The 27609-nt window shown below is 41.8% G+C and overlaps 1 protein-coding gene across 3 annotated transcripts in view; it reads left to right on the top strand.

The window, feature by feature from the left end:
* Window positions 1–27609, top strand: part of LOC113048268 (protein FAM19A5-like) — a 191591-nt gene that overhangs the window by 135606 nt on the left and 28376 nt on the right. For all 3 annotated transcript variants that reach the window (XR_003276432.1, XM_026209978.1, XM_026209979.1), the window contains exon 3: window positions 18525–18652. Coding sequence is in view for 2 of the 3 variants with exons in the window: in XM_026209978.1 (XP_026065763.1) it covers window positions 18525–18652 (128 nt within the window). In the remaining variant the exon portion in view is untranslated. The remainder of the gene's footprint in view (window positions 1–18524; window positions 18653–27609) is intronic.

Here is a 27609-nt window from a genome sequence, read left to right as displayed (position 1 = left end):
TAAATACTTAAAAAAAACCTGTATAAAATAGAAAAAAAAACTTGATGGCCAGCATTTTTAAGGGTCAAGGTACTTTGTGAGTACTCTCCTCACTCTCTTTCCCTCTCCTTCATTACAGTCTGTGAGGTAGTTGTTGCATTGTGTAGGAGGCTGTAAGTCTTTATCACCTTGCATTGTTCCCAACACAGTGTGTTCAGCCACAGTCTCCTTACAGTTTTCACAAAAATTGTGAAGAACAAAGCAGGCGTAAATGACAAAGGGCAGTTCGTGCAAGTTGATGTCCATAGGCCTTTTCAGTGCAGCAAATCTGGCTTTGAGACGACCAAAAGCACACTCAGTGACCACCATTTGCATATTCCTTCATCAAGTAAGGCAGCAGAGGGTAGGCTGGGTCACCAAGAAGATAAATTGGTATGTCCTCGTTGTCCACAATCTGTTTTTTCAGAGGAGGGATCTGGCCAGTCTTAAAGTACATGTTGAGCTTTGAATTAGCAAAAACCTGTGCATCGTGTACACTCCCGGGCCACTTTATCACAACATCCATAAATCTGTACTTATAATCACAGACCGCCTGTACATTGAGAGAATGTTTGCCTTTCCTGTTGATGTAGTCCATCGAGTTGGCAGACGGCTGCTTGATTTCTATGTGTGTGCCATCGACCACTCCCAAACACTGTGGCATGACATGAGCACGATGGAAACGCAAAACCAGATCCTCGGCCTCGGACTCCGTAAAAGGCAACTTGATGTACTTTGGACCCAGGTGAACAGCGATCGCTTTGCGCGTTTGCCTGACAACAACAGACACAGCCTGTCGTAACACGCTGAAAGCGTTAGCAGTCTTCCTTAGCCATCCCTTGTCGCTCAAATAATACAGAGTTAACGCAACCCTTTTGAGTGTAGTAATTGGTGCCCTCATGTTTGTTGTTTGCCCTTCAATATACGGACTGAGTTCCTCGCTCAGGGCGATGAGAGATGCTTTGGACATGCAGAAATTCTCCCTCCATTCATCTTCCACAACAACACCATTGACAAAGTTGTCCCACCAACTGCTAGTTCTACCTGGTCTTATTCAAAAAATTTCCTTGTGGCTCTCCTGGTTGTCTTCCGCGGTGGATCTAAGAGCATGTGGCTTATGGTGTTGTCCATTATCACTTGTTGCTCACCACAATTGCATAGAAGCAATAGATTTTGCTGTAATAAAGCTAGTAGGCTTAGTAGCTTCTGCATCACGAACACAATCATGTAGTCCGCCATTATTGTTGTTGCTGTTACGTGTGACGCAGCCGACACGTGATGTGATGACATCATCGCTTCACAAAATATACGGATTGCCTGTACACACGAAACCGCAAGGTTACGTATACAGTGATACGCGTCTCCGTGTGGACGGGCCCTTTGTAAGAGATAAAGGGGAATCAGACTTACATGTCACAGCAATGTATTTTCTAGCCACTGCCAGAGCTATCTCCAGAAACTGTTTTTGAAACCTGTTAAACATTTTATCAATTTTCATGAAGTTCCCCAACAAACAAAACTCTGGGTCAACAGGTAATGAAATTTGTGTAATCTTAGTCAGGACACTACAAAAGTCAATCCAAAAATCTCATACTTTTACACACAACCAAGTACAGTGTAGGAAGGAGCCCACCTCTATTGTACAGTGGAAGCATACATCAGATAGCTCAGGTTTGAACTTATGAATCTTCTCTGGAGTTAAATACAACTGATGTAGGAAATTATAATGGATAAGTCTATAACGTGCATTAATAGTGGCCGATAAACTGTTTTTACACAACTCTGACCAAAGTTGGTCTTCAATTGCGGTATTTAAGTCTGATTCCCATTTTCCCTTAGACCTATACAAATCAGGTTTAGGGCAATCAGAAATCAACACAGAATACACTTCAGAAATAAGCTTACATGGACCACTTTCTTGCATCAATTTCTCAATTCCCGTAGCTTGGGCAGAGTCATGTTGTTGTTCAAAGTGCTCCTCAAAAAGGATCGCAACTGAAGGTAACAAAAGAAAGTATTGCTGGGCAGGTTATATTTCCTTCTTAATTGTTCAAAGGACATGAATAGCCCATCTTCATAACAATCCTCCAATATATGAATTCCACTGTAATGCCATGTCTCCAGGATCTTGTTATTACAGTCATCGGGATAAGCCCGTTTTGATTTAAAGGTGACTTTGGTGACAGTCTCATCTCCTTGCCGATGGTCTTATGTACATCATACCAAAGTTTAATAAGGCGTAATAGAAATTGGGTTATCAGTTTTTCTTGATAAAGTTCGGTAGTTGTATTTATATACAAATTCGCTGAAGGAGTTATCTTTCAAGGAGTGAAATGCAACATGAACCCAGGATGGACTTGTTTCTTTATCAAATATAGACCAAAGAAATCTCATATGGGCATCAAAATAATATTTCCTAAAATTGGTAATTGTAGTCCCCCTGACTGATAGTTCCACGTAAATTTTTCCAAAGATATCCTTGGTACTTTGTTGTTCCAAATGAACTGTTTTATATCTTTATTAAGAGTTTTGAAAAAGTTTTGGGGTATTGGAATAGGCAATGAATGAAAAAGATACTGCAATCTTGACAGAATGTTCATTTTAATGCAATTCATTTTCCTGATCAAAGTGATGGGGAGACTAATCCATCTGCGCAGATCTTCCTCAATTTTTTTAAGTATTAGACAATAATTCAATCTATAAAGATTTTTTTTAAGTTATTATCCACAACTGTGCCAAGATATTTTATTCCAGTTGGGGCCCATTTGAATCTCTCAAATGCTCAAGGCTTCAGATTGAATCAAAAATGTTTTTGGTCTTTCTAATCTGAAGTTCTGTTCAATTTCAAACTTCACTACTTCTGAACCGATCTGTTCTCCTGACGTATGTTCTGTTTCTGCCATTTTGCTTCGTCCCGCTCATTGCTCTGGCTACAGCCCTGCAGGGCTTGGACCCGGTATCGCTGTTTGCAGCTATATTTTTAAATGATTCTATCCCCAGATACTATTTTTTTAAAGCCTCATCCAAAAGGTAAAGGGGGAGGTGTTGCTACAATTTATAACAGTATTGCTCAGAGGACGGGCTTCAAGTATCACTCAGCTGAAGTAATGGTGCTTCATATAACATTATCGAGGGAAACAAGTGTTAAAGGTCCTATGACATGAAAATTTCACTGAGGTTTTTTAACATTAATATGAGTTCCCCTAGCCTGTATATGGTCCCCAAGTTCCTAGAAATTTGAATCGGTGTAAATTGAGATTTTGCTATCTTTCTCTGCCTTTGAGAAAATGGAAGCTCAAACGGGCTGATCTTGAATCTCCTCATGGTGACATTATAAGGGTAAATGTTACCTCCCCTTTCTCTGCTTTGCCCGCCCAAATATTTACACATAATTTAGTTGCAATGTCAGCACAGGCATTACAAACAGACTTTTATGATATGGGTTCGACAGCACCGCCACAAACAGTGAGTAACAGTGTATCGCTGGCGCCGATACAGGATGGCTGCCTCCGTGACGAGCTCCGCATATGTTTTTGTGTTTTTGTTAGTTTGTCCTGTCTTTAGTTATATTCCTGCCATCAGTTTCACCAGGGAAGAACTGCTGAACATTCGGCAGAACGCACCACAAGATGTTTTTCCGGATTTCAATTATTCAGACGTTTTACTGAACGTTGTTATCGGAGGAGCGGCGGCGCTGATCAAGCGCTTCAGGACGCGCAGACGGGGGAAGCGAGCGGGAGCGCTCGTCAGACTCAGGAAGCGCGGATTTCGAACGCCGTTGCCTAGCATCCATCTCGCAAATCTCCGCTCTCTACCCAACAAAACGGACGAACTCCTTCTGCTTTCTCGGACTAATAAGGATTTCACACACTCTGCTGCTCTGTGTTTCACGGAAACCTGGCTGAATGACACCATACCGGACAGCGCGCTCCATCTGCCGGGCTTTCAGCTGTTTAGAGCGGATCGCGAATCAGAATCCACTGGGAAATCGCGCGGCGGCGGGACTTGCTTTTACATCAATGAATGGTGGTGTACAGATGTAACTGTGTTAAAGAAGACGTGCTGCTCAAATCTCGAAACACTCTTCATTAACTGCAAGCCGTTCTATTCGCAGCGGGAGTTTCACTCGTTCATTCTGGTCAGTGTTTACATCCATCCTCAAGCGCATGTGAGCTCAGCTTTACAGAAACTCGCTGATCAGATCACAGAGACAGAACAACAACACCCGGACTCTGTTTTAATCATTCTCGGGGACTTTAATAAAGCCAATCTGTCCCGTGAACTGCCAAAATACAGACAGCATGTTACATGTCCCACAAGAGACAGTAATATATTGGATCACTGTTACACCACAATAAAGGATGCATTTCACTCTGTTCAACGAGCAGCTTTGGGACGTTCTGATCACCTTCTGGTTCATCTTATACCATCCTACAGGCAGAAACTAAAATCAGCTAAACCTGTATCAAGGATCAAAAGATGGACTAATGAAGCAGAGCAGGATTTACAATCTTGTTTTGACCTCACTGATTGGAGTGTTTTTGAAGCTGCTGCCACCGATCTGGATGAACTCACAGAGACCGTAACATCATATATCAGTTTCTGTGAGGATATGTGTATTCCTACAAAGACTCAACTAATTTACAATAATGACAAACCGTGGTTCACTGCAAAACTCAGACAGCTCCGTCAGGCCAAAGAAGATGCTTACGTGAAGGGGGACAATGTCTTGTATAAACAGGCTAAATACACATTGGAAAAGGAGATCAAAGTGGCAAAGAGGAATTATTCTGAAAAAATAAGGACTCAGTTCACTTCCAACGACTCCGCATCAGTGTGGAAAAGTCTAAAGAAGATCACCAATTACAAGACACCACCCCCCAGCACCGTAGAGAATCAACGACTGGCAGACGATCTGAACGAGTTTTACTGCAGGTTTGAAAGAACACCTATCACCTGCCCTGAACGCCTCCCCACACAACCATTCACAACTCCTGCAACCAGCCCTGAATGCCTCTCCAAACTACCGTTCACACCATTAACAGCTCCTGCAACCCATCCTGAACACCTCTCCAATCAAGCACTCTCACCATTCTCACCTCCTGCATCCCCCCTCTCCCCCACACCTGCAATTCAGATCAGCAAGGATGCGGTGCGCCAGGTCTTCCGGAAGCAGAAAAGGAAAAAAGCACCAGGCCCAGATTGTGTTACACCAGCCTGTCTGAAATCCTGTGCTGACCAGCTGGCCCCCATCTTCACACAGATCTTCAACAGATCGCTGGAGCTGTGCGAAGTCCCTTCATGCCTCAAACGTTCCACCATCATCCCCATCCCTAAGAAACCCAAAATTACAGGACTAAATGACTACAGGCCTGTGGCTCTAACGTCTGTAGTCATGAAGTCATTTGAAAAACTGGTGCTGGCCCACCTGAAGGACATCACTGGGCCCTTGCTGGATCCTCTTCAGTTTGCCTACAGAGCAAACAGGTCTGTGGACGATGCAGTAAACATTGGACTGCATTATGTTCTGCAACACCTAGACAGACCGGGGACTTATGTGAGGATCCTGTTTGTGGACTTCAGCTCGGCCTTCAACACGATCATCCCAAACCTCCTCCTGCCCAAACTAAATCAGCTCTCCGTGCCCACCTCCGTCTGTCAGTGGATCAACAGCTTCCTGACAGACAGGCAGCAGCTAGTGAGGCTGGGAAAATACACATCCAGCACCCGTACAATTAGCACCGGAGCTCCCCAGGGCTGTGTTCTCTCCCCACTGCTCTTCTCCCTCTACACCAACGATTGCACGTCTAAGGACCCCTCTGTCAAGCTCCTGAAGTTTGCAGATGACACCACACTCATCGGCCTCATTCAGGACGGTGACGAGTCTGCTTACAGACAGGAGGTAAAAGAGCTGGCTGTCTGGTGCAGTCTCAACAACCTGGAGCTTAACACCCTCAAAACAGTGGAGATGATCGTGGACTTCAGGAGAGACCCCCCTGCACTCCCCCCACTCACCATCATGAACAGCACTGTGACTGCAGTGGAGTCATTCAGGTTCCTGGGAACCACCATCTCTCAGGACCTGAAGTGGGACATTCACATTGACTCCATCGTAAAAAAGGCCCAGCAGAGGTTGTACTTTCTCCGCCAGCTGAGGAAGTTTAACCTGCCACAGGAGCTGCTGAAACAGTTCTACTCCACCATCATTGAATCCTTCCTCTGCACTTCAGTAACTGTCTGGTTCAGCTCAGCTTCTAAATCTGACCTCAGAAGACTACAGAGAGTAGTCCGGACTGCTGAGCGAATCATCGGTTCAACTCTCCCATCTATTCAAGAACTGTACTTATCCAGAGGGAGAAAAAGGGCTGTCAAAATCACTCTGGACCCCTCACATCCAGCACACTCCCTCTTTGAACTGTTGCCATCTGGTCGACGCTACAGAGCACTGAGCACTAGAACGACCAGACACAGGACCAGTTTCTTCCCTCAGGCAATCCATCTTATGAACAGCTGACAATAATGGCGAACACACTACACTTTATATTTATATACACACACACTTTATTTATCTAACACACATACTTAGTATACACTTAAATTTTGCACACAATATATATGTACATACATAACTTCACTTTGTAATATACCTGCCTACAATTGTCATTTGTATATTGTCATTCACTGTCTACATATTTGTATTTTTTATTATTTATTATGTGTTTTATGTTCTGTCGCTGTCATTCTGTTGTACTGCGGAGCTTCTGTCACGAAAACAAATTCCTCGTATGTGTAAATATACCTGGCAATAAAGCTCATTCTGATTCTGATTCTGATTTAATGCCTGATCTGTGATCAGTGATTTCTGATGTGTAGCTAACCATTCAAGTTCACACAGACTTTATTTCTAAATCATTTAATACTGTTTATACATCAGTGAATCAAGCCAGTGACTAAACAATCAACTTCACATTGTTTCTCTTAGTAGCATGAAACAAATCTGTAATTTAAATTCTGATTTAAATACACAGGGCGATCAAAGAACGCTCCCTTTTTTTTTGGAGCTGTCACACATCGCGAGTATATCTGCACACTTGCCTAAACTGCCGTTACAATGAATGACGCTGTTATGCTGCACAACAAAACTCTTACTGTATTCATGTGGTGTATTCATGTGTTTGCTGTAAATTGTGGTGAAAGCATTTTGTGAGAGAAAACGTGTTGCAATAATGACGAGATCACTGCATTCATGCGATAAACAGACTCTATCTACTCAATGCTCATCACTGCAGCCTTTCATGTGATGGAAAAAGATCGAAAAAAATTATTATATAATCAACACTTCCACGATTCATTAATCTTGACAGCTGTAATAGTAATATATATATATATATATTTGAGAGGGGTTCCACATGTAATATGCATTTCGAATGCAAAGATGTCAGCCAATCACAACAGTTGTCATTTACTCGGAGTCTCACAGCAGACACGCCCCTTCAAACAGAGCATTCAAGCCAGAGGGCTAATAGTAGGATATAAAATTGCTTTTTATTTCTAAATTTTAAACGTACAAATCATACTAACAATATAAGTACACCTAAGGAAACATTAAAAAGCATTTAAAGAAAAGGAAATAATCCATGTCATGGGACCTTTAATGATAGATTTGATAGTGATAGTTTGATAGTGATAATGATCATTTGTACTAGCTACTATATATAGGCCACCAAGGCACCATACAGAATTTATTAAATAATTTGCTGATTTTCTATCCTATTTAGTCCTGGCTGCAGATCAAGTTTTAATTGTTGGTGATTTCAATATCTATGTTGATAATGAAAAAGATGCATTGGGATCAGCATTCATAGACATTTTGAACTCTAATGGGGTTAGACAACACGTGTCCGGACCTACTCATTGTCAAAATCATACTCTATATTTAATAATGTCACATGGAATTGATGTTGATGGTGTTGAAATTATGCAGCCAAGTGATGAGATCTCAGATCATTATCTAGTCTTGTGTAAACTTCATATAGCTAAAACTGTAAATTCTAATCCTTGTTACAAGTATGGTAGAACCATCATTTCTACCACAAAAGACTGCTTTGTAAGTTCTCTTTCTGATGTAACAAACTATGGACTCTCTCTTTGTTACATGTTGGTGTGCAAAATAAAGCGCACGACAAAGGAGTATAACTAAAGAGTTATTTTAATATTCCACAGAAAATAATGGGCACAAGCAAACACAAATCCCAACGAATAAACATTAATAGCAGACAAAGGAACAATGGGGAACAAAGGCTTTGAAGTATTGGAAACATGATCAGGGAGAAACAGAAACAGGTGTGGGGCTAATCAATCAGAAACCATGGAAACAAACAATGCAGGATAACGGAAACACATAAAATTTAACCAGGGGCCTGTTCTTCGTACGTCGCTAACTCAGTTAGCTGGATTTGAATGTTGACGATTTGGCGTGATCTTGGATTTGTCAAATTTTTCGTCGGGTGTCTTTTTAAATTATATGACGTCATTACATTGCTGTCTTGCCACCAGCCAATCGCTGCACTGCTGATCATGGTTTCGAGTATCGATACATATCCCCTTTTAAGCCAACACATGAACACGCAATTATCTCAAATAACTCAATCCAGCGATACTAACCATACACAACAGGTGTGTTTGAAGAACCCAATTAGCTGGATCATAATTAGCATGATGATATCATCTTGGATGTGTCATTTGACCTCGGATGTAATAAGTGACGTACGAAGAACGGGCCCCAGGACAGATCATAACTGTGTTACTTTTCTAGCATTTTAGATTTGGTTGCTCCTTTTAAGCTTAAAGAAGATTAATAAAACAGTCTGACACCTTGTTATAATGAGCACACCTAAATAAAAAATAAAAATAAAAAACACCAAACCCCAAAGTAAAAGTTAATTACAAACTGATCTCGAATCTTCCTTTTCTATCCAAGATACTAGAAAAAGAAGTATTCTCACAATTATATTCCTTCTTAGAGAAAAAAATGGTATCCTTGAATATTTCCAGTTAGGGTTTAGACTGTATCATAGTATGGAGACTGCTCTCCTTAGAGTTACAAATGACCTGCTCTTATCATCTGATCATGGTTGTATCTCTCTTTTAGTGCAATTGGATCTTAATCCTGCATTCAACACTATTGACCACGACATTCTCTTGAAGAAACTAGACCTTTAGGCATTAAAGGAAGTGCATTAGCATGGTTCAAATCGTACTTATCTGACCACCAGCAATTCTTTGCAGTGAATGAAGAGGTATCATATCGATCACAAGTGCAGTATGGAGTACCTCAAGGCTCAGTACTAGGGACATTACTTTTCATGCTTTACATGTTACCTTTGGGCGATCATCAAGAAGCACAGTGTTACCTTTCACTGTTATGCTGATGATACTCAACTCTATATTTCTTCAAGGCCTGGAGAAACATTCCAATTTGAAAAAATAACGAAATGCATAGTCAATATAAAAACCTGGATGAGGATTCATTTCTTAATTCTAAATTCTGGAGAAAAAAAACAGAGGTGTTAATTATAGGTCTACATATCTGCATTTAATAACTTAGAATGCTGTCTAAGACTTGACGGCTGCTCTGTCACTTCTTTGTCATCAGTTAGGAACCTAGGCATGCTATTTGATAGCAATTTTTCTTTTGAAAACCACATTTCTAGCATTTGTAAAACTTTGCATTTTTCATCTTAAAAATATATCTAAATTATGACCTATGCAGAAATGTTAATTCATGTGTTCATGACCTCAAGGTTGATTATTGTAATGCTTTATTGGGTTGTTGTTCTGCACGTTTAATATACAAACTCCAGCTAGTCAAAAATGCCAGGAAGTATGACCACATTTGCCCAGTTCTGTGAACACTACACTGGCTTACGATTAAAAAAATTGCTTGTTACTTATAAAGCCCTTAATGTTTTACCACTTCAATATAGAACAACCTCTTATTGCACCATAGTCCTCCACATCTGCTGCATTCTTAAAACTCTAGCAATTTGATAATACTTAGAATATAAAAATCAACTGTGGGTGGCATATCCTTTTCCTATTTAGCGCACAAACTCTGGAATAACCTACATTACATTGTTCTGGAGGTAGACACACTCTAGATTAAATATAGATTAATCTAGATTAACCTCTTTAAACTGGTTTACCCATAACACACTAACACATTTCTAATATTCAGTTAATTAGGAAAACTGGAAACCGGGAACACTTCCCATTACACATAAAAGTACTTGCTACATAATTAGAAGAATGGCATCTATGCTAATATTACTCTGTTTCTCTCTCATTCCGAGTTTACCGTAGCCACCAAATCCAGTCTGTATTAAAATCAGATGATGGATCAGCACCTAGAGAGGACCTCTACAGCCCTGAATATCAGCAGAGACCAGAATAACTAGATGAGCCCCAGAGACAGATCCATAGTCAAGACCTTGTCCCCTAGACAGAAACAGGAAACAGATGATTCTTCTGCTCAATATGACTTTGCTACAGCCTGGAATTGAACTGCTGGTTTTGTCTGGCAAGAGGAGAACTGGCCCCCTGATTGAGCCTGGTTTCCCCTCAATAGAGTTTTGGTTCCTTTCTACTGTCACTGCTGGCTTGCTTAGTTGGGGACACTCAATTTCCAGAGATTTCATCGACTTGATTGCACAGATACAATTTAAACTGAAGTGAGCTGAATAATGAAATCATTGAATTAAATGATGAATTTTGCATTTTTGATACTATTTTCCTATTTAATGCTGTTCAGTTGCTTTGTTACAATCTGTATAATTAAAAGCACTATATCAATGTATATACATACATTGCTCTTTTTGTTGTTTTTGATTGCTTCCACTGTGTTCATCTGTAAGTCGCTTTGGATAAAAGCGTCTGGTAAATGAATAAATGTAAATGTAATGTAAATCCAGTTAAGGCCAAATGCTATTTTGGGGATTTCCACCTGGAATTTTCCTACCTAAATTCAAAAGCTTCCCATACACACATACAGAAAGAGCTTTATTGCAAAGTATGCTTGCCAGACAAGGAATTTGTTTTAGTGACATAAGCTTCCAGTACACAGTGACAACAACACACAGACAAAAAAATAAAAATAAAAGATTTCTAAATTGGCAAATAAATAAGTGTATAAACAATTGTAAATTGTAAATGATAATTTATAATGATATAAATGATAATGGAATAGGATTGAGTGAGATGCAGGGATGTTCTAGGATGGAGGGTTAACAAATAAATATAAGGATATTGCACATTTATAAGCATAAGTAGGGAACATTTAACTGTTCATGAGGTAGATTGCCTGGGGAAATAAACTGTTTTTGTGCCTTGCTGTTCTGGTATTTGCAGCTCTGAGGCGCCAGCCAGATGGCAAAAGTTCAAAGATGGGGTGACTTGGATGTGAGGGACCCAAAGTGATTTTCTGAGCCCTTTTCCTCACTCTGGATGTATACAGTTCTTGAAGGGTGGGCAGAGAAGCACCAAAAATCCTTTCGGCAGTCCAAACAGTTCTCTGTAATCTTCGGATGTCTGATTTTGTTGCTGAACCAAACCAGACAGTTATTGAAGTACACAGTACAGACTCAATGATGGCTGAGTAGAACTGTTTCAGCAGCTCCTGTGGCAGGTTAAACTTCCTCAGCTGGCGAAGGAAGTACAACCTTTGCTGGGCCTTTTTCACAATGGAGTCAATGTGATTGTCCCACTTCAGGTCCTGAGAGATGGTGGTTCCCAGGAATCTGAATGACTCCACTGCAGTCACAGTGCTGTTCATGATGGTGAGGGGGGAAAGTGCAGGGGGGTTTCTCCTAAAGTCCACGGTCATCTCCACTGTTCTGAGCGTGTTCAGCTCCAGGTTGTTAAGACTGCACCAGACAGCCAGCTGCTCAACCTCTTGTCTGTAAGCAGACTCATCACCGTCCTGGATGAGGCAGATGACTGTAGTGTCGTCTGCAAACTTCAGGAGCTTGACAGAGGGGTCTTTAGAGGTGCAGTCGTTGGTGTACAGGGAGCAGAGCAGAGGGGAGAGAACACATCCCTGAGGGGCACCAGTGCTGGTGGAGCAGCTGTTTGACATGAATTTCCCCAGTCTCACTAACTGTTGCCTATCTGTCAGAAAGCTGGTGATCCACTGACAGATAGAGCTAGGAACAGAGAACTGGGTCAGTTTGGTCTGAAGGGCTGTTGGGATGATGGTGTTGAAAGCCGAACTAAATTCCACCAACAGGATCCTCACATAAGTCCCTGTTTTGTCCAGATGTTGCAGGAAGAAGTGCAATCCCATGTTGATTGCATCATCCACGGACCTGTTTGCTCGGTAAGCAAACTGCAGGGGGTCCAGTAAGGGTCCAGTGATGTCCTTCAGATGAACCAGAACCAGTTTTTCAAACGACTTCATGACGACAGACGTTAGAGCCACAGGTCTGTAGTCGTTAAGTCCTGTTATCTTGGGTTTCTTTGGAATGGGGATTATGGTGGAGCGTTTGAAGCAGGAAGGCACGCCACACAACTCCAGAGATCTGTTGAAGATCTGTGAAAAGATGGGGGCCAGCTGGTCAGCACAGATTTTCAGACAGGTTGGTGTAACGCCATCTGGGCCTGGTGCTTTTCTTCTTCTTGAAGACCTGGCGCAAATCATCTTCACAGATTTGAAGAGCAGGAGGTATGGAGAGGGGGATTGCAGGAGGTGTTAATGGATGTGTAGGGAGATAGGAAGTTTCGGAAAGTTTTTTTCGAGTATGGCTCTGTGTGACGTTAGATGGAGCGGAATTTCCTTATATGGGTCCTAAGGCACGTCTGCCGGAAGAGCGCGCGCTCCCATATAGCACAGCACTGAGAGGCTGAGCACAGCCTGATCAGAGCGAGAGTGTCGCGAAAAGTCACAAAAGGAGTGTGTTTTTGGTTGCCAGGGCAAGACAACCCTGCACAGATTACCAAAAGAGAAACAGCATTAAGGGACCAGTGGATGGAGTTTATTTTTACATAGCATCAACGGAGTTGTGCAAGTGTTTTTGTTTTGTCCCTGCATTTCGGATTGCACATCGTTTATTTCTTAAGGATAATGCAGTCCCAACGAAAAAGGGTCACGATCGTGTGTTGGAACTGCATGCGGTGAGTAAAACTGCTTCAAATATCTCAGTGTTGTTAACTTAGCTATCAGCGCGTAAGCACATCAAGTAAACAACATGCGATGTTGTCATCAAACTGGACTTTCCACATGTACAGCTTAAAAAAAAAAAAAAAAAAAAAAAAGACGACATAAAGTGGAACTTAGTCATTTTCCAAAACCACTAAGCAAATATATAAGGTTTCAGTACATACCACATAGAGACGCCTTTGCTGATGCTGCTCTTGTTAAATTTCAGCCTCTGGATCTGTGTCACAGCTTCCAAACGCTCTCAACACAAAAGCCTACTGGCACTCGTGATTCTTAAGCCCCGCCCACACGTCACGCCTCTAGGCGCTCGTGTTTTTACGGGAAAAATCGGTACAGACTATCTTTCTCTTATAAATATAATAAAAATAAAGACTTTTTGGAGTTATGAAGGATGCAGTACTACTCTATAGGTACTCAAGATTAACAGGATATTGAGTGAAAACGAGCATTTCACCCCCCCCCCCCCTTTAAATAAGTCCTGGTAGGAATGCATATATCCTCACAGAAATTAATACAGGATGTTACAGTCTCTGTGAGTTCATCCAGATCAGTGGTAGCAGCTTCAAAAACACTCCAATCAGTGAGGTCAAAACAAGATTGTAAATCCTGCTGTGTTTCGCTGGTCCATCTCTTCACAGTCTTTACTACGGGTTTAGCAGATTTAAGTTTCTGCTTCTAGGTTGGTATAAGATGAACCAGACAGTGATCAGAACGTCCCAAAGCTGCTTGTGGACCAGAGTGATATGCATCCTTTATTGTGGTGTAACAGTGATCCAATATATTACTGTCTCTGGTGGGACATGTAACATGGTGTCTGTATTTTGGCAGTTCACGGGAGAGATTGGCTTCATTAAAGTCCCCAAGAATGATTAAAACAGAGTCCGGGTGTTGTTGTTCTGTCTCTGTGATCTGATCAGCGAGTTTCTGTAAAGCTGAGCTCACATGCGCTTGTGGAGGAATGTAAATACTAACCAGAATGAAAGAGTGAAACTCCCGCGGCGAATAGAATGGCTTGCAGTTGAGAAACTGCATTTCTAGATCAGGACAGCACATCTTCTTTAACACAGTTACATCTGTACACCACCATTCATTGATGTAAAAGCATGTCCCGCCGCCAGGCGATTTCCCCGTTGATTCTGCTTCGCGATCCGCTCTAAACAGCTGAAAGCCCGGCAGATGGAGCACGGTCCGGTATGGAGTCATTCAGCCAGGTTTCCGTGAAACACAGAGCAGCAGAGTGAGAGAAATCCTTATTTGTCCGAGAGAGCAGAAGGAGTTCGTCCATTTTGTTGGGTAGAGAGCGGAGATTTGCGAGATGGATGCTCGATAGTGTTCGAAATCCAGGCTTCCTGAGTCTGATGAGTGCTCCCGCTCGCTTTCCCCGTCTGCGCGTCCTGAAGCGTTTGATCAGCGCCACTGCTCCCCCGATAACAATGTTCAGTAAAACGTCTGTATAATAGAAATCCGGAAAAATATCCTGTAGTGTGTTCTGCCAAATGTTCAGCAGTTCATCCCTGGTGAAACTGATCGTGTTTGTTAAACAAAAAACAGGAAAAACGAACAAAAACAGCACAAACACTGGAGAGCCAAGCACTGAAGCAGCCATGTGCGGCGCCATCTAAATGCCAATCAAGATGTGTACATGCAAAAGTTTTGTATAATTTTACAGGAAACCCTTTCGAATTACATAAAACACTGTTGAAATGGCTAAAAATGATTTTATATGTTGTCTATGTTATAATAAATAGGGAAAAAATAAGGCGCTTTTTTATTTTTATTTTTAAACTGAAGTTTGAAATTGTATAGCCCAGGGCCTGAGTATAACTGCCTCATGGGACCTATTTTATGTGTTTTCAGCAGATGTAAACTAAAAGAGGAAAAAGGAAATTTCTTTCTATCATAATCTATGCAAAAGTTATTCTATTACAACTGAAGGAAGGACTAATACCCTTTTTGTATACAATTTCCGCCTGCCCAAATGTATAGTGTCCCAATGCTTATTTGCCATGGGATACATGCAATATCTTTATATCATTTTAAAGAAAACACTTTGAAGTTACATAAAAAGCTGCTGTTTGTGACAAATAGTATTATTTATGTTGTTTCACATATGGTAAACCACCTCAATACAAGCCGCTTTTTTAGTTTTGTGTTCTAAACACTGTCTGTGAAAGTGGATAACTCAAAACTGCAAACTAGCAAACTGCTTTAAATTATTAAAAAATATCTGGTCTATCACAATATAAAATAGAATCCACAATCACTATCTTCATATCATTTAATTATGTCCATTCTGTATTGGTATAATAATTATGGCATCTGACCTGCATCCCCATCACTACCTCCTTTGTTTACTCTCATCTCTCTGTTTGTTTGGACGCGCAAATCCGCTCCCCGAAGCTTGTACACGACCTTTAGAGCGTAAACAAACAAATATATGTTCATCTACACAGCACTGTAATAATCCATGTGTTTTCACTTGTGTTTACTTTTACTGAGATGCATCATGTACTGTGCTTATCTGTAAATAAATAGTTTACCATATTGTTAGCTGAGCTTTCATGCTTCAAAATAAAGATTCAAACATATAAAAGTAACTAACACGCGTAAAGCCTCACCAGATGCGCAATCTATCCTCTCCCTGGTGATGGTGGTCATCCATAACTTGTGGTATGATTATTATACATTGATAAACTCAGAGACGCAGACAAAAGAGTGTGTCTGTTTGGGCTACAAACAGCGGTGGACTCAAAATACCGTTGTGCACTTCAAGATTCACTCACATCTCAAAGGGAAGTGGTCACTGACTGCCCACTCCCTCCCCCGCTGTTGGCGCAGAGGTGTCAAATTCAGCATTTCTGACTATGCAGAGGGCTCAGAGTGACAGCTGAACGGACGAATGGCTCTGCACAAAGGAGCTCCATTTTATAGAACATGTTTCTAATGTCGAAATAGTCGAATAGATATTGCAGTGGAATAGAGATCTAAGGTCTGACAGGAGCGCCTTTCTTTCCAAGCGTGCACTTGGACAAAACGCTTTATATCTCACTGATTGAAGCACGCAGAAATAAAAATAAAAAAAATAAAAAAAAAAGGTCTTGTTTGAAAGAAGAGATTCTAATCTAAAAGATTATATCGAGTATATAGGTATTTGTGGCTGTTTGCGGCTGACGAGGATAAATAATAATTTTCACTGAGGTGAGAAATTTTAAATTGCGATTCTTTTGAAGATCATTCGATCTGTGATCACACAATAAAAAGATATAAATCGCCAAATTCCTGAGAATGAGAGCTTTCTTGTAATATATGACTTGACTGTTTTGTGAAAAATATTTTAAATACACATTCTTCTGAAAAATTATTCGCAATTGTAAAACGGAAATTTGTTTGTGGGAAAAATATATTTCTTAGCTTAATTTCACTACTTTACAAATCATTAAACCCCAATAAATTTTATTCTTTGTAAAGAAAACACTCTAAGCTTTCATGTACCATATAAGGAATACCATATAAGGAAGGCTTTACAAATGAAACACAAACATTTAGCAGGCTACTTTTGGACCCGGTACCGGGTCTGCATAGTCATTCACTGATGCTCCATAAGGAAACAAGATGCATTAAGAGCTGGGGGGTGAAAACTTTTGGAATTTGAAGATCAATGTAAATTGTACTTAATTTGTGTACCGGGAAACATACAAGTATTTTCTGTTGCTTACGAAGGGCAGAACTAAATGGAAAACAATTATATTTCAACAAAATAAGAAAAATTTGGCCATCTTCATCATGTTCAAAAGCTCTTAATGCATCTTGTTTCCTTCTGGAGCATCAGTGAATGTTTGAATCTTTTTAAATAGTTGTGTTTGAGTCCCTCAAATGTCCTCAGTGTGATAAAGTGTATCTCAAAATCATACAGTCACTGCTGGAAAGGGTTCAAATATGCAAAGATGCTGGAAAACTGAAGAATCTGCAGGACCTTAAAGATTTTTCTGAAGAACGCTGCTCAGTTTAACTGTTCAGAACAAACAAGGGACTCATGCACAACCATCACAAAACAGAAAGACAGCTAGGATCATCAGGTAACAGAACACAGTATTAAGAACCAAGGGTTCCCAAACTTTTGAGGGGGTTATTTTAATAATTTCAGCAATTCTTTTGTCTTGTGGTCTAAATGTTAATATCTTTTATGTACAATATCTTACTCAGGACAGTACTAAATAAAAAATAACATGCATTTAGTATGATCTCTCTTATTTTTTGAAAATTACTCATATTTTCACAGATTCTGCAAGGGGTGCCCAAACTTTCGATCCCCACTGTAAATAAAGGTGACTTGACTTAATGTGAATTCACGGTAAAATAAGAGCAGAAAATAACTAAGAAGTTGGCATTCTGCTGTTCGGAGTAATTTGTAAGAAAATTACTCAGCGTGCATTGATAAATAACAGTACATTTCTTTCTTTAATCTATTTAATTAGAATCCTTTTGACATTTACATGCAGCTGACTCTTTTATCCAAAACAACTTACAATTGCTACATATGTCAGAGGTCGCATGCCTCTGGAGCAACTAGGGGTTAAGTGTCTTGCTCAGGGACACATTGGTCTCTCACACCAAAGGCATTTGTCTTATCCACCGCGCCAACACCACCTCCGATGAATTTTTTAGTTAAACTATTTTTCGAATCTCGTGTTCATATAAAATGCTTCCATAGGGTGATGTCTTTTTCAGGATATACAAAGACTTCAGGATATATAAACACTATTTTAGTGTGTTACAATAACCTCTTTTTTACTTAACAGGTGGAGACCGCTCTGATGGGGTGAGAAGTGATATCTTATGGCACATGCTTGTTACTAACTCTCTGTGAATGCACTACTTTCTATCGATACCATTTAGTCTAAAAAGGTTCAGCTATAGTGTCATAATATTTAGTGTATTACCGGCAGGAGATGTTTAATGGATGTATGATGTCAGTTAGCGCTTGATTTGACTTGACTATTTAATCACATAAATGTTTTATTTTTTATTTTATTTTTTTTAGCAAGCAAAAACTGTCACTATATTTGTTGTCTTAAATTTGAACAGTAAATATTTTTGATTATCATTTCCAGCCTAACAAACTTTATTTTGTGCTCTCTGTTAATTAAAATAAATTCCACCTGGTTTGGCGTTTTGTCATCTTATGCAAATGCATTATACAAAGTTTTTTGGGGGTACTTTTTTCCTGTGTGTGTGTTTCTGCTTGCCTTCCTGATCATATCATCTTAAACGTTTCTCTGTTCTTGATCCATAGCTCATATCGTGAAGACCAAGCAGTGGTGTGACATGGTGCCCTGTCTAGAGGATGAAGGTTGTGACCTGTTAGTTAATAAATCAGGCTGGACTTGTACACAGCCCAGCGGCAGAGTGAAAACTACAACGGTGAGACTTGCTTATTTTTATAATCACTGTCAAACGTCACTCTATTTAGTATTTTAGAGTGAAACAGTACATTCATAAAAAATAAAAAAAAGTGTAGGACTGGATATTATTAATTGGGAACTGATTAGATTGTGAAAAATTAGCTCTTCATTACAAAGTAGAAGTTTCTTAAGAAGTGGTGTATATTATATTTTGATGAAATGTTATAAACTATATATATGTACACACACACATACAGTACAGACCAAAAGTTTGGACACACCTTCTCATGCAAAGAGTTTTCTTTATTTTCATTACTTTGAAAATTGTAGAGTCACACTGAAGGCATCAAGGGCTATTTGACCAAGAAGGAGAGTGATGGGGTGCTGCACCAGATGACCTGGCCTCCACAGTCACCGGACCTGAACTCAATCAAGATGGTTTAGGGGTGAGCTGGACCGCAGACAGAAGACAATAGGGCCAACTAGTGCTAAGCATCTCTCGGGGAACTCATTCAAGGCTGTTGGAAGACCATTTCAGTTGACTACCTCTTGAAGCTCATCAAGAGAATGCCAAGAGTGTACAAAGCAGTAATCAAAGCAAAAGGTGGCTACTCTGAAGAACCTACAATATGACATATTTTCAGTTGTTTCACACTTTTTTGTTATGTGTATAATTCCATTTATAATTTCACATGCGTCAATTCATAGTTTTGATGCCTTCAGTGTGAATCTACAATTTTCATATTCATGAAAATAAAGAAAACTCTTTGAATGAGAAGGTGTGTCCAAACTTTTGGTCTGTACTGTATATATACACTCACCTAAAGGATTATTAGGAACACCATACTAATACTGTGTTTGACCCCCTTTCGCCTTCATAACTGCCTTAATTCTATGTGGCATTGATTCAACAAGGTGCTGAAAGCATTCTTTAGAAATGTTGGCCCATATTGATAGGATAGCATCTTGCAGTTGATGGACTGGACATGTGTCACGGTTGGTAAACCGTGATCTCTGGGTTTTTGCACTTTGTGGTGAAGTCTGTGTGTTTCACGTCTGCACTGATTAGTTTGTGGGCGTCTCCGTTAATTGTCATCAGCAGCAGCTGTCATTCATTACACACTCCCTATATATTGACTTGTCTCACGTCTTGTGTTTGTGAGAACGTTGTTTAATGTCGCTTTCTCTGTCTGTTGGCTTCAGTGTTGTTTGCGTTTGGATGTTGGTGTTTTCCCGGAACCTCTTCCACTCTCCGCACTCTCACTCAGCCACAAAGACTTACCTTTGGCTCTATTCCCCGCAGTTCCTGTGCCATCCTCTCCTGCTGCCTTCTCACCATCATCAACCGGATTCCTCACCACCTCACCACCATCTTGGATTGTCGTCTTCCCAGCATCGTCATTGTATTCCTGTTTGTTTATTTACTTTTATTAAACTGTCAAACTCGCTATTGTTTCCAGTCCGTCATTCACCCAACCGTCACAGAACATTCTCACAATTATGGAAGCAGCGAGCACCAACAACCTCAAGGACATTATGCACCACAGTGTGAAACGCATGGATCAGCAGCAGTAGAGTATCTCGAACACCGGACGCGCTGTCCAAGCGCTGGTGGCACAGGTGTCAGAGCTCACCTAGCAGATCCATCAGCTCACCTTTACCACTGCGCCCATCGCACCGCCTGCGCCGCCCGTCCCCCGGGAGACCCCCCAGGCCCACTTCCGGCCAGAGACGCGACTTCCGGCACCAGAAAACTACTCCGGTGAGCCAGCTTTTTGCAGAACTTTCTTGAATAAATGTTCTATGCATTTCGCTTTGCAGCCCTGCATCTACTCCACCGAGGAATCCAAGGTGGCATTTACGTTCACATTACTTTCGGGCAAGGCCGCCCTATGGGGGACGGCGGTGTGGGACAATCAACATCCATGTTGTGCCTCGTTCCATGACCTCTCGGAGGAGATGAGGAGGGTATTTGATCGAGCCGTGGCCAGCAGGGAGGCCGCTCACCAGCTCTCAGACCTTCGTCAAGGCACATCTTCAGTCACGGACTACTCCATCGACCGATCATAAGAATTTAGAGTACATTAGAACTGCCAAAAGACTCAATTCCAGGCAGGCTCCGTGGACCCTTTTTTTCAGTCGCTTTGAGTTTACTTTATCGTACCACCCGGGTTCCAAAAATGTCAAACACGATTCTTTATCACATCTTTTTGATCCCTCCGACTCCCGGGTGGATTTTTTATATTTAAATTAGTGGTCTCAGCACTCGTATGGGAGGTTGAGTTGAAGGTCAAGACGGCCTTACAAGGGGTAACGCCTCCGTCCAGTTGTCCACCAAACCGTTTATTTGTGCTGGAGGAGTTAAGGTCCGAGGTCGTCCAGTGGGGTCATTGTTCTAACGTGGCTTGTCACCGAGGGATAAGTCGAAACGAATGGGTTGGTTAAACAATGATTCTGGTGGCCACGTGTGGCTCGTGACGTCCGCGATTTTGTTTTGGCTTGCTCAATTTGCGCCAGTGGTAAGTCATCTAACCGGCCTCCTGATGGGCTTCTTCAACCGCTGTCTATCCCTTCGAGACCCTGGTCCCACATCGCACTAGATTTTGTTACCGCCCTCCCGCCCTCAATGGCATGATGGTCGTTTTTGACCGTAGTGGACTGGTTCTCGAAGGCGGCACATTTCATTCCCTTGCCCAAATTACCTACAGCCAAGGAGACAGCGGTCACTGTCCTAGTTCATGTCTTTCGGCTTCATGGCCTCCCGGTAGATGTGGTTTCTGACAGGGGATCTCAATTTATATCCAAATTTTTGAAAGAGTTTTGTAAATTGCTAGGAGCGTCAGTTAGCTTGTCTTTGGGTTATCATCCCCAAAGTAACGGACAATCTGAGCGAGCCAACCAAGATTTAAAGAGGAAGTTGCGATGTTTTGTCTCCAAGAATCCTTCTTCCTGGAGTCAACAACTCTTAATGGTGGAGTACGCCCACAATTCGTTGCCAGTGTCAGCTACGGGCCTTTCTCTGTTTAAGTGTAGTTTAGGGTACCAGCCACCAGTTTTTCCCAGTCTGGAATCTGAAGGCGCGTTCCCCTCCACTCACGCGTTTGTCCAGAGGTGCCACCGCACCTGGACCAGAGCCCGCAAGACTCTGCTCCGGATGAGGGAGCGCACTGAGGCTAAGGCCGATCGCCACCGGTCAAAGCCTCCCGTTTACGTCGTGGGTCAAAAGGTGTGGCTTTCTACCAGTAACATTCCTCTGCGTTCCGTTTCTAATAAATTAGCTCCCAAATTTATTGGCCCTTTTACTATCACCAAGATCATTAGTCCGGTGACAGTCCGCCTCAAACTACCTCCAGCGTACAGGAGGATACACCCCGCCTTTCAAGATTAAACCCATGTTTTATGCATGTATTAATCCGCCTACTCCGGTTCCCCCGCTGCCGCGTCTCGTAGATGGAGAACCGACTTATTCGGTAAATCGTATTCTGGACTCTAGATGGAGGGGACGAGGATTCCAGTACCTGGGGGACTGGGAGGGTTACGGTCCAGAGGAGAGGAGTTGGGTACCTGCTAGGGACATATTGGATCACTCCCTTATTGATAACTACAATCTGCAGGTAGGCCCTTCTGGGAACTCCAAGAGGAGTTCTTAGAAGGTGGGTACTGTCGGTTGATATCTGGTGACTGTGGGGGGCATTTTAGGACAGTGAACTCATTTTCATGTTCAAGAAACCAATTTGAAATTATTCGAGCTTTGTGACATGGTGCATTATCCTGCTGGAAGTAGCCATCAGAGGATGGGTACATGGTGGTCATAAAGGGATGGCCATGGTCAGAAACAATGCTCAGGTAGGCCGTGGCCTTTAGACAATGATCAATTATGCCAAGAAAACATCCCCCACACCATTACACCACCACCACCAGCCTGCACAGTGGTAACAAGGCATGATGGATCCATGTTCTCTTTCTGTTTACGCCAAATTCTGACTCTACCATCTGAATGTCTCAACAGAAATCGAGACTCATCAGACCAGGCAACATTTTTCCACTCTTCAACTGTCCAATTTTTGTGAGTTTGCGCAAATTGTAGCCTCTTTTTCCTATTTGTAGTGGAGTTGAGTGGTACCTGGTGGGGTCTTCTGCTGTTGTAGCCCATCCACCTCAAGGTTGTGCATGTTGTGGCTTCACAAATGCTTTGCTGCATACCTCAGTTGTAACAAGTGGTTATTTCAGTCAAAGTTGCCCTTCTATCAGCTTTAATCAGTCTGCCCATTCTCCTCTGACCTCCTAGCATCAACAAGGCATTTTCCCACACAGGACTGCCACATACTGGATGCTTTTCCCTTTTCACACCATTCTTTGTAAACCCTAGAAATGGTTTTGCTTGAAAATCCCAGTAACTGAGCAGATTGTGAAATACTCAGACCGGCTCGTCTGGGACAAACAACCATGTTACGCTGAAAATTGCTTAAATCTCCTTTATTTCCCATTCTGACATTCAGTTTGGAGTTCAGGAGATTGTCTTTACCAGGACCACATCCCTAAATGCATTGAAGTAACTGCCATGTGATTGGTTGATTAGATAATTGCATTAATGAGAAATTGAACAGGTGTTCCTAATAATCCTTTAGTTGAGTGTATATATTAGTGCTGGGCTACGATTTTTTATTTTATTTATTTTTTTTGTGATTAATTATGCATTAATTATGTTATGCACAAAACTAACAATGCTTTTTTTCACTTTTTTCATTTAAAAGTATTGCTATATGAACAAAGTGCAAATAACATTTGGATGGAAATCACTTTAATCAAATAAGGTGTTTTTTACAGCAGTATTCCTTTTACACAGTGGCAGTTAAAATATTATTTGTAAATCTTAACTTATAACATTAATGTAATTAAATTAAATATAAAAAAGCTTTTTGTCACTTCCAGGACATTAACGTTTTTATAGAAAATATTTTATAGTTTGTTATAGAAAAACAAGTTATGCTCAGAGTCCAGAGCCTCGATCATAACATTATAACAGGCATCTTCTGAGCTGAGACCTGCGTGATCACGGGACCCATCACAGTGTTACTTTTAAAATATGAGCAGGGTTTGATTGTTTTTAATATAATAAGTTCTATTAATAGCAAATGTAAAAGCCCTTTCACACCAAAAGAGTAATGAATAAACCTCAGGCTGAAGAAAAAAATATGTCATGTCTGTACAGTAGAACACATGAGAAGAAAGTTCAATAACAATTTAAAAAAATAATAATAAATAATAATAATAATAAAATAAAAACCTATGGAACAGTAGTTAGTTTATCTAAAGTCATGTCTGCTTATTACTATGGTTTAATTGGATCATCAAAGGTCAGCAACAAAGACACTGTGTAATAAAATTTATTTTTGTGAGTGGGATGAATTGATGTATTTGTAGACTAAATGTTAATGTGCATTATGTTCACACAGTAAACACAATGCCTCTCTCCTTATGATTTCTCCCAATATGGGGACAGAAGACTTGTCAGTATATAAATAGGAAAACAAAGTAACTGGCGCTACTTTTTTGAAAAGTAACTCAGATATTTTCTTGTAAATTAAAAATTTATGTATTACTTTACTAGCTGAAAAAAGTAATCTGATTACGTAACCCGCGTTACTTGTAATGTGTTACCCCCAACACTGTCAGTGTGTGTGAGTGCTAACCATACTGGAGCACAGATCTTCTGATACTTGGTACATGATATTGTGAATATTTCTTAGCTACAAAAGCAATTGATGTGTAAAGCAATATATTGTGAGAGGGCCATGTGTTACCGCGTCCCATATGACTCAAAATAATAAACCACAAAGTTAACAAAACAATGCTCTCCACTGTGTTGAGCAAGCACTTCTCTGCATTATTCACGTGCTGTAGGAAACGTCCTATTTCCCATTTATATATTCTTGATCAAGAGCTTGTTGCATTCTTTTCTGTTAAAAATCACAGTGGAAAGTGGTTTGTTAATGCTGATGTCAGGGACCAGGCAAGCCCGGTCTCAACCAATCCACAAAGCCCACGCTAGAGTCCTGCACGGGTTCGGGTGACCCGCAAATTTGGCTGAAACGGGTCAAAAATATCCAACTTTGTCGGATACGGGTGTGGGTCGGATCGGACACAGGGGAAACACGGGTCTAAACACAGGTTCAAAACAGTCACGTGCGTTCCACTTTAAAAAAAATCACAACCGCGCGAACAGCTGCATGAGTCATTATTTAACAGACGTAAAAGATCAGCCAGCTGTTTTTTTTTTCAATTGTTTTTGTTTTCCGTTTATATATATAGCCAAGATGAAGGAACAGCTGATCATAGTTGTATATGGATTGCAATTTTGAAATAAATTTAGTAGCAGAGCTAGCCTACTGCAAGCGATTTTTAGAGCTGCAAATCCATTTATCCACGTCACTGTTGCTTAGCAAAGGCAGGTGCCTCAGGGGCGCTTCTGCCCGAGGACTTTGGAAAGGAGGAGAAAGACGCGCCTAGCGTTTTCCACACGTTTTTAGGCGTTTTTGCCCTGTTTGAGTCAGTTGGAAATCTCTGCCTAAATCTCTGCCTAAAATACCGTTGTTTTTTTATCCACCACTCTCTTGCCATCACCATTATAGCATACAGGGAATCCAAAGTGCACCCAAACACCAGACCTGTTGGTTATTGGAGGATCTTCTATTTCTGGTCTGTTAAACGCATTGGCCACCGCGTACCGTGCATGAGCGCATACTGAGTGAGTGAGCGCCTGACTGAGTAGCCTAACATAAACATATAAGTTGGTGTTTTTTTCTTCTTCGGGGGTTTCAGGGGCGTTGCCTGTTATGTCGTTTGGGTTATTGGGCTACCTTATTGAACGCATATCATTATATTTCACTTTTTTTTTTCTTCAAATATAATTAATTAGTTCAACGAACCGTTCGGTACATATTGCGTACCGCGTACCGAACCGAAAGCCTTGTACCGAACGGTTCAATACGAATACGCGTATCGTTATACCCCTAATATATATATATATATATATATATATATATATATATATATGTCGGGTCTCGGGTCTAATCACCTGCCTTTTTGGTGTGTGTGTGTGTATGTGTGTGTGTGTTTGTATCACTTGTCAGCTCACCGCGTCTACCCTGTTTGAGTTTTCCCCGCCCTCATTGTTCCTGTGTTGTGAACCTTAATTGCTCGCCACCTGTTTTCTATGTTCTTCTAATTTTTTCCCTTTATCATTCCCTGTGTTTCTCTGTCTATTGTCAGACTGTTGTTACTCGTTTCAATAGCTCGGATCTTCTAGCTGTTCTTAGCACTCACCTTTGTCGTGTCTTGTCCTCAGGCTCCAGTGTGTTTAGCTGATTTCTCTGCCCCCTGTTCTTACAAAGCGCAGAGCTCTTGGAAGCTTCCTGTCCTCATCACTCCGGTCTCAGCGGTCATACGAATTACCGTGGAGCGTTACTCATCGGCTGTGATTCATATGCTTCGACTATTCATCCAGTCACTACGAGTAATCCAGTGAACGTGACTCATCTGCTCTGACTCCTCTGCTTTAAATAAAGCCTTGTGTAAACCCGCATTTGAATCCTGCCCATTTCTCCTGACATAACAGTCTGACCAGATCATGGATTCAGCGGGATCTGATCCACTCCGCTCGGCTCTCGAACGGCAGGGAGTCTTGTTAGGACAGCATGCCACCCAGCTCGTCACCACCGCGTGGAATGTGGACACTCTCACTGAGGGGTTGGATTTCGCAATTTCAGATGAACTTGCGACAATAGAGCTCCCGCGGGAATTGGATAACCTCATTAGTCTCGAGCTCCGTATTGAGGGCCATCTCAGCCGCCGCCGCAAACAACGGCAAACTCCCGCCCCGTGGCGCCACCTAAGGTCCTCTTCAGCCAGTTCAGCCGGCCGACAGCCCTCGGAGAAGGAGCCCATGCAGTTGGGTCGTTTACGGCTTACACCACAACAGAAGCAGGAGCGTCTGTCGTCGGGGGCGTGTCTATACTGCGGCGGGGGAGGTCACTTCGCTCTTCACTGTTCGTTAAAGGGCCAGGGTACACCAGTGAGGCGGAGCATCCTGGTGGGCACGGTTCTTAGTTCAAGCTCTCCTGCTGCACGGACTCAGCTGCCGTTCCAACTCTCAGTCCAGAGTCAATCTCACGCTGGACTCGCCCTTGTGGATTCAGGGGCTGAGGGTAACTTCCTCGATGCTGCTTCTGCTCAACGTTGGAGAATACCGCTTATTCCTTTGGTTAGTCCCGTATCAGCATGGTCTTTAGCTGGCCGTCCCCTTACCACCATCACTCACATCACCCCAAGTTAAACCTTCATATTGCTGATAGCCATAGCGAGCTGATTGAGCTGTTTATTATTGATTCCCCTAAGGCCCCTTTAATTCTGGGACACCCATGGCTACAGAAACACAATCCACACATTGACTGGGTCAACAATTCCGTGTTAGCCTGGAGTCAGTCTTGTCACGTGTCATGTTTGGGTGCTGTTTTTCCTCCTGTCTCTGTGTCTTGTCTTCCTCAGGAGGATCCCTCTGACCTGTCCGGTGTTCCTGCGGAGTACCATGATCTTCGGGCGGTCTTCAGTAAGGCCCGGGCCACCTCGCTACCCCCGCATCACCCCTACGACTGTGCCATTGATCTTCTCCCGGGCTCTTCTCCGCCTAAGGGTCGTTTATATTCCCTTTCGGGTCCTGAAAGAGAGGCCATGGACAAATATATACGTGAGTCACTTCAAGCTGGGCTCATCCGCCATTCCTCCTCTCCCGCTGGTGCAGGTTTTTTCTTTGTTCAGAAGAAGGACGGCTCCCTGCGCCCCTGTATTGACTACAGAGGTTTGAATGACATTACTATTAAGAACAGGTACCCCCTACCTTTAATGTCTTCTGCTTTTGAATTATTATAGGGAGCTCGCGTCTTCACCAAGTTAGACCTGCGCAACGCCTACCACTTG

This window comes from Carassius auratus, chromosome 29, assembly GCF_003368295.1.
Source record: "Carassius auratus strain Wakin chromosome 29, ASM336829v1, whole genome shotgun sequence".
Taxonomy (NCBI): Eukaryota; Metazoa; Chordata; class Actinopteri; order Cypriniformes; family Cyprinidae; genus Carassius; species Carassius auratus.
This window is presented reverse-complemented; position numbering and strand designations above follow the sequence as displayed.